Source organism: Sinocyclocheilus grahami, unplaced genomic scaffold (genome assembly GCF_001515645.1).
Source record: "Sinocyclocheilus grahami isolate Dianchi unplaced genomic scaffold, SAMN03320097.WGS_v1.1 scaffold218.1, whole genome shotgun sequence".
NCBI lineage: Eukaryota > Metazoa > Chordata > Actinopteri > Cypriniformes > Cyprinidae > Sinocyclocheilus > Sinocyclocheilus grahami.
Genome location: NW_015505397.1, coordinates 893,995 through 902,865, shown reverse-complemented (window position 1 = coordinate 902,865; position 8,871 = coordinate 893,995). Strand labels below are relative to the sequence as shown.

At 37.2% G+C, this 8,871-nt stretch overlaps 1 protein-coding gene across 3 annotated transcripts in view; it reads right to left on the bottom strand.

Moving 5' to 3' along the window:
* LOC107596349 (protein diaphanous homolog 1-like) overlaps window positions 1-8,871 on the bottom strand; it is a 144,904-nt gene that overhangs the window by 75,634 nt on the left and 60,399 nt on the right. For all 3 annotated transcript variants that reach the window (XM_016287071.1, XM_016287072.1, XM_016287073.1), the window contains one exon: window positions 6,313-6,894. In XM_016287071.1, coding sequence (XP_016142557.1) covers window positions 6,313-6,894 — 582 coding nt within the window. The remainder of the gene's footprint in view (window positions 1-6,312; window positions 6,895-8,871) is intronic.

Sequence of the window (8,871 nt, the reverse complement as noted above, 5' to 3'; positions counted from 1 at the left end):
TAGTAATTTTAGTATTTGAACAAAGCAATGACAAAGCATCTGTGAATGTTTAACATTCACCGTCAGTCAGAGAGCGGTAAATGACTGTCACTATGTAAGTGCATCATCTCTCACCTCCACTTCCACTGAAATTTGAAAAGAAACCCATATCTGAGAGGAGAAGACAAGAATAAAATATATAAGGGGAAAGAGGCGGCGGCAAAGAGAGGTTAGGACACGGAGACAAGGTACAACCTCTAATGATACAGCACATTCAAATCCCATGTACACAATGCAAACATCTGCATACCGAATCGCATGAATAATACACACCTTATCTGTGTGTGAGTGGCAGGTTAGAGCTTGCCCAAGTAAAAGTGCAAGCCTTTGAGTGTTATCTTTACCATCTTCCACTATACCCCGCGTAGCACCGTGAGGGAAGAGGCTGTCGCTTGTGTCTGCACTCTATACTTAGTCGTCATGGAGACCACAAACACCCCGCAAAGAAAATTCCACACTGAATAATAACTGGCCAATTGCGTGTGTTTGCTCCCTAACAAACCACAGGATTAGAAGCATTTTCTTGTCAGAAGCATAAACTATTTCTATGTGTATGCGTAGAGAGAGAGAGAGAGAGAGAGAGAGAGAGAGAGAGAGTCAGGGGCGGCATGAGATAAGAAGACTAGTCTGAGAGGATGGGAGGAAACTGAAAAAAAAAAATCTTAATTTAAATTACAAAAGAATGCTGTCCTTTCTACCAGCAATTTAATTATCTTTCAGAGACACAGTCAAAAGACACAGGCTTATTAAAAAGCTATTTCACTGACATCCTCAAAGAGCTCTAACCACTGAGACTCTAAACACTCATGAATTCCACTGAAGCCATTAAAGAGTAGCTTTAGGCTAAAAGGAGACAGGACCGTTTTGATGTTTTTACTCTTATGGAGGGCGAGGAAAAGCCAGAGATGGAAAGAGAGAGAGAAAGAGAGAGATCAGAGGAGGAGAGCAGCGTGTTCATGATCAACAGCTCATCGTCACGCGTGTCACTTCCACTCCAAGTGGGCGACATACGGGTTGAAACTACGGCTATGCTGACACACACACAAAAAAATCTTCTTTATCAGTACTTTTGTCTTGTTTTCCATATCTAAACCAAGATCAGTCTACTTGAGATTCATAAGAGCACAATTATTGCTGTTGAGAGAATGTATTAGAGAATATATATTAATTAAGTGTATTTTTCTGACCCCCACTGGCGAACACTTAAATCAAAATAAAATTCCAATAGCATTTATAATATAATATAATATATAATAATTTATTTGTGTTGCATTGAAAATTACATGAATTTAGCATTTTTATGATGTATGTTTTTTGTATTTTTATATACAAAAACAACAGAAAAGCAGTGCAGTGGAATGCAAAAACACAAACATACTTCTTGAAAACTGAAGTCTACATTTCAGTACATGTGATCATAATTGTGGTTCAAAATTGATAAATAAAAGCAATCCAGCCAAATGTGCAGAAATTAACCACTCTTAATTATGCACGATTTGCCTGTAAATCTTGTGCAATGCATCTGTAATCAGTGTTATTTTAGTATCACTGACATACTATTATAGTTTTTGTTTATATCTTGAATAAGATTTTTTTTTTTTTTTTAATGTTTTACTGATTTTGCTTTGTATTTTTAACAATGTTTTTTAAAATGTCTATATAGTTTTAGTTTAATTTTATTATAGTTATTTTAGTACTTCAGTTTAAACTAAATAAATAAAACGCATTTTTTGCAATACCATTTTTAACGTTAATATTATAATAATTTAAGTGTGTGGTGCTGATGAGACAATTGCAAGTCTTATTTTCAGAGAATATTATCTTTATTTTTCTTACCCCATTGGCAAACCATTTTTTTTTATCTTGTTTTAAGAATAGAATAAAAAAATCTTTAAAATAAATGAATAAATGATTAACTTAATTTTTATTTAGTTAGGTATATGTTAAAAAAAACTATTTGCCAATACCATTTATAATATTAATAATATAATTTATTCATGTGTTCCATTGAAATATATATTAAATGACTTAGTACTATACTCAGGGCAGGACTTAGGGGGGCGGGGGCCCCTGGGCTTGAGGTTATGTTTGGGCCCTATACGTACACTACAAATGCCCTCAAATAGAACATCATTATGGAGTAACACAAAATACACAAACATACGCTTTGAGGTTCATAAATAGTACAATTAATTTGCTAAATGTCTAGGCTATAGTCAAAGTGTAAATGTAATATTAAATACTCATTATAATATAATAAACAGGATGTGTTCTCTCAGTTGAGGGATCAAAACCCTGAAATAACTTTGAGCAATAAATAAATAAAATAAAAAGCCAGAGACGTTGGCTTAATAGTATTATAAAATTTATCGTCATATCTGTGTCCTCTTATGTCAGGTTCTTATTTAATCAATACATTCAATCAAATAAAAAGACATGCTGGCTATTAACAATCAAATGAAATCACTATCAACAAAATTCATAGAAGGATTGTGCATAAATGTTAAGTTTAAATATAACATTTGAATGTAGAAATATTAAATGATTGCAAAAATGAAATAATCGACTTTTTTTTAAATATGAAACTTTTTTAATGAGTTGTCTTAATGAGTGAGTTGAATCAACCAGTTTGTTTAAAAAGCGGATTCATTTAACTTTGCAAAAGACTGTACTTATAGCCTGATTGAATCATTTACTGGTCCGTGTAACGCTGAGGAACAAAACACTGTTGTTTGGAGACGCAGCGGTTCTGCTGTTTGTTCTATTTTCTTTCTGACGGAGCAAAACGGAATTTTGTGTCTGAAAGTTATTAAGTAAGTTGTTGTTTATTGTACATTTGCGATCGTGCAGATATTCGGGGAGAAAAAAAACAGGACTCTTGTTTGTGTAATAGGCTAATAGTCCTATATCATAGGCATAGACAATGCCTTAAATTTAAAGGTCTATGTTATAAAAACAGAAACTCATTAAATTGCTATTTTTTTTATTTAAAACCATTTTGATGACATTTTTCCCCACTATGTGTAATGGCAGTAAGACGAAACAGAGAGCTCAAAACTCATCAGATGATGGCATAATTTAGTGGAACATTAATATAGTAATATAGAATCATGCTTTGTAAAGAAATGAGGAGTGAACATTTGAGAATTTATCATCTTTTAAATGTGCGCTCTTTGGGGCTAAAGCTTAATAGAGCTGTTTAAAGTAGCCATGTGATAACAAACCAATCGGTGCAGACGCGATTCACAACGTGTGTCCTTCTTCTATGTGAAATAATCATAAATACCAGTTTATGCTGTTTGATTGTGGCATCGAAGGTCGTAGTTGTAAGCTGTAGCCCCGGCTGGCCGGTTTAGATCTTGTGTGCGCAGTGGAAATGCGGCTAATAATTTCTGAATTCTGACATATAACCAGGGCCGACCAAGGATCTGTTCGTGCCCTAAACGAGATTTTAGATTTTCGAGATTAGATTTTGTGCATACAGTGGAAAATGGCATACTTAAACTTAAATTATTTTAATTCATAATGCTATATTTTAGTCCTAGTAATGGTCTCTTTCAAAAGACATTTTGTGCACTTTTTGGTGAATTAAAAGCAAGCAGTAATGTAACTCAAATTAAAACAGCATTACAGAAGCTTACATTTATTTGAAAGAAAATAGAGTCAAATTAAATAAGCAGTTAACTCAAGGAAAAACGTTCCACAGTGTCATTGTTGCCAGAGAGAGTTAAGATGTTCTAAAAAGGCTATTTAAAAAGACTACATAAACATCAAGGGCAAATACACAGTGATTAACTTGTGATTTATACCTCTATAGTGCTCTTTTTTTTTTTGCTCCTCTTCTTTGTGTCGCATCCTGCCTTGTGCCCCTTATTTTCTTTTTTCACTCATTGTTTAGAAATGATCATTTCAGAGCACACAAATGGCAAAACTATGCGTGTGCCATGCATAGCTAATTAATCCAACATGACAAATCTTATGATTTTTCGTTGATGTCAATTTTATTTTAATCAGTTCGATGATCGATCAGTACTAAAATTTTAATTGTCAGTATTTGCTTAATATATGGGTATAGGAGCGCACGATGGGCACAAGAGGGCGCTCTTCCGAGAAAAAAAACTTGTGCGGCGCCCCCAGTCATGTGCCTATGCCACGGCCGGTGTAGTGCCGAAATTTGCACCCTGCCAAATTATGCACCCCCTAGTATTGGTAGGTTTAGGAGTAGGTGTGGGGGAGGGGTTAAGATTAGCGGTGGGGTTGGGATTAGGCCATCAGGTAGCGACTTCAATGAGGGGGTGCATAATCTGGCAGGGGTGCAGAATTCGGCACAACACTGGCCCTGCATATAACGAATAAATCAAACAAACGTAAGTTATTAAGTAAGTTGTTGTTTATTGTACATTTGCGATCGTGCAGATATTCGGGGAGAAAAAAAACAGGACTCTTGTTTGTGTAATAGGCTAATAGTCCTATATCATAGGCATAGACAATGCCTTAAATTTAAAGGTCTATGTTATAAAAACAGAAACTCATTAAATTGCTATTTTTTTTATTTAAAACCATTTTGATGACATTTTTCCCCACTATGTGTAATGGCAGTAAGACGAAACAGAGAGCTCAAAACTCATCAGATGATGGCATAATTTAGTGGAACATTAATATAGTAATATAGAATCATGCTTTGTAAAGAAATGAGGAGTGAACATTTGAGAATTTATCATCTTTTAAATGTGCGCTCTTTGGGGCTAAAGCTTAATAGAGCTGTTTAAAGTAGCCATGTGATAACAAACCAATCGGTGCAGACGCGATTCACAACGTGTGTCCTTCTTCTATGTGAAATAATCATAAATACCAGTTTATGCTGTTTGATTGTGGCATCGAAGGTCGTAGTTGTAAGCTGTAGCCCCGGCTGGCCGGTTTAGATCTTGTGTGCGCAGTGGAAATGCGGCTAATAATTTCTGAATTCTGACATATAACCAGGGCCGACCAAGGATCTGTTCGTGCCCTAAACGAGATTTTAGATTTTCGAGATTAGATTTTGTGCATACAGTGGAAAATGGCATACTTAAACTTAAATTATTTTAATTCATAATGCTATATTTTAGTCCTAGTAATGGTCTCTTTCAAAAGACATTTTGTGCACTTTTTGGTGAATTAAAAGCAAGCAGTAATGTAACTCAAATTAAAACAGCATTACAGAAGCTTACATTTATTTGAAAGAAAATAGAGTCAAATTAAATAAGCAGTTAACTCAAGGAAAAACGTTCCACAGTGTCATTGTTGCCAGAGAGAGTTAAGATGTTCTAAAAAGGCTATTTAAAAAGACTACATAAACATCAAGGGCAAATACACAGTGATTAACTTGTGATTTATACCTCTATAGTGCTCTTTTTTTTTTTGCTCCTCTTCTTTGTGTCGCATCCTGCCTTGTGCCCCTTATTTTCTTTTTTCACTCATTGTTTAGAAATGATCATTTCAGAGCACACAAATGGCAAAACTATGCGTGTGCCATGCATAGCTAATTAATCCAACATGACAAATCTTATGATTTTTCGTTGATGTCAATTTTATTTTAATCAGTTCGATGATCGATCAGTACTAAAATTTTAATTGTCAGTATTTGCTTAATATATGGGTATAGGAGCGCACGATGGGCACAAGAGGGCGCTCTTCCGAGAAAAAAAACTTGTGCGGCGCCCCCAGTCATGTGCCTATGCCACGGCCGGTGTAGTGCCGAAATTTGCACCCTGCCAAATTATGCACCCCCTAGTATTGGTAGGTTTAGGTTTAGGAGTAGGTGTGGGGGAGGGGTTAAGATTAGCGGTGGGGTTGGGATTAGGCCATCAGGTAGCGACTTCAATGAGGGGGTGCATAATCTGGCAGGGGTGCAGAATTCGGCACAACACTGGCCCTGCATATAACGAATAAATCAAACAAACGTAAAAGGGGCAAAGGCGGGGCCCCCTACAAGGAGGGGCCCATGGGCTGCAGCCCACACAAACCCAATGGTAAATCCGGCCATGACTATACTATTACTATTTTTATGTAGCTTTTGAATCGCTTTTTGATGTATTTTGTTCTATAAAAGTGTGCCAAGTCCGACTGTTTTTCATTTTTGTGCCATTCTCCTCTAGAATCATTACTTAGTTTGAGCATTAAACAGCTACAGCTAGCTCTCTAATAGTCATTGGACTCAATAGTGATGCTGATGAGGCCAATGTACCATCATTTCTAGCTGAAACAGGAGGTGCAGACGTGTGGAAACATACAAACCTTGCTCCAATTGGCTCTCTTCAGCTGCACCTCAGGTTTGTAGTCTTTCTTAGGCTGGAGGCCGAAGGGCAGCTGAGGAACAGGAGGTGCCCATCCACCAAACCCGCCCGGAGGGGGCGGAGGCATCCCAGGACCGCCCATCGGAGGAGGTGGAGGAGGCATACCGGCCATTCCGGGTGGAGGAGGTGGAGGTGGTGGCATACCAGGTGCTCCAGGTAAAGGAGGAGGAGGAGGCGGCATTCCAGGTGCGCCCGGTAAAGGCGGAGGAGGCGGGGGCAGCGGCACACTGGCTGCCCCAGGAAGAGGTGGAGGCGGAGGGGGCGCCGGCATACCAGGTGCTCCGGGTAAAGGAGGCGGCGGAGGGGGCGGAGGCAGACTAGGTGCTCCGGGCAGAGGAGGAGGTGGCGGCGGTGGGGGCATGGCCGTTTGTCCTGGTGGAGGAGGAGGTGGGATGCAAACTCCACCAGGACGAGGTGGAGGCGGCACAGTGGAAGCTGATTGGCTGGGGGGCGGAGCCACAGGCACATGCACGGTGATGACCTTCGCTTTGGCTTCTTTGAGATCTTTTGAGAGCTTCTCAATCTGAGAAACAGAAGAAACACAAAAGGTGTACAAACTTTTCATTTCTTTTCACTGAGGACAATACTATGGACGTGTGTTCTTGCCATGGAATAAAAAAAAAAGTTAAATTAATTGCAACTTTTTAATCTCACAATTCTGACTTTTTTCAGAATTGTGAGAAATAAATTAACATTTGCAAAAAAACTTGCAATATAAACTCGCAATCCTGGATTTTTTTTTTTTGCAAAATATAAACTCAGAATTGCAAGATGAAAATTCTGACTCTCACAATTTCAAGTTTATATCTCACACTTCTGATATTTTTCTCAGAATTTGCAGAGTTTACATTTCACAATTCTTTTTTTCTACCACAAAATAAAAAATGTAATTGCAACTTTTCATTAATTGTGACTTTTTTCCCCTCACAACTGCAAATGTATATCTTACAATTCTAACTTTTCTTCTCAAAGTGAAACCATGGAAACAGGCTTCCATACAATTCAGCTCATAACATTTTGCTTAAATCAATATTCAATACTCAATATTACTCGATTTAGAAAATAATATAAAAGTCCATCATGTCTATATAAACAAACATAGTAATTTTATTTTGATTTAAAAAAATAAAAAATGGACAGATTAAAGATTTATTTAGAGACATAGATATAATAATAAAAAACATTACAATACAATATATTAAATATGAGTTGCAACTATTTTGATAATCTCTGGATTATTTATTCTATTAAATGATCGAAATGGATAAAGAATAAAGTCATTGGATAAAGTCATGCTATTTTTGTTGTGTTCCATTGAAATTTACATTACATATACAATTTATATTCTGTAGTTATTATTTTTTTACTACTGTACAGTCTTGGATTCTTTGAGATAGTTTGAGAAAAAAAGAGAACACGGAGACACTCATGAACATTAAAAACACTTTTTGACAATAATATAAAAGTCAATCACCTCTGTAACGATTCTTACACTATAATTTAGTGTTAGGTTTTTTTTTCAAATTAATATTTATTCAAGTTTGACGTGTAAATTAAGTTGTCAATAAAATTGTGACAATCAAGAACACCATAGCACGGAAGACATCGCTCACGGTTTCTGCATAAAATCTAGTTAACTGATGGAGGGAGAGAGACAGATAGACAGAAGAAGGTCAGGCCAGAGTTGGAAGCACATGAGGGAGTGTCTAAATTCATGTCTAATTAGCAGCATAATTTATTTACCCAGAACTTGGCAGAACTCATTAAAAATGACCAGCCTGCTAATGTCACACCAGAGAAAGAGAGAGAATCTGAAGTAGTTCACGGGGTTCTAGCTGAAGTTTCTGATGCTTGTTTATCTGTAGGTGGCGGGTTGGTTGAGCTCAGCAACTTCTCTCAGACTATATATGGATGGACAGATGGAGCGTCCAAACATCTGAACTTCTGCTGACGGCTGCGCTTCATCTCTTTCCACTGTAATTATCTGTAGCGCGTCTGTGTGTGTTAGATAACCAACAAACATCATTTCTGTCCTTCCTGTTCTATTAATATCTCTCCTTCTCTCAAATTTGTTTACTCTCTTCTCTGGACATACTTCTCTCTAGTCTCACAGAAACACAATCTGGTCGACTTTGCAGTTTATTCTGGTCAAGAACTGTCTATTAAAGGGGTCATATGATGCGATTTCAAGTTTTCCTTTCTCTTTGGAGTGTTACAAGCTGTTCGTGAATAGATAAGTTCCCTAAAGTTGCAAAGACTAAAGTCTCAAACCCAAAGAGATATTCTTTATAAAAGTTAAGACTCATCCACGCCCTCCTAAAATGGCTCGTTCTAACGCGCCCCCACATGTCTACTGTGTGGGAAGATTTGCATAACACTGCCCAAATGTTCACGCAAAGAAAGAAGGCGTAACTTTGATTCTCACTGTAGTATTGTTGCTGCCGCCATGTCGTGGAGATGCTGTGTGAAACTGTTTGGTCTTCCAAAAGAGGATACAACT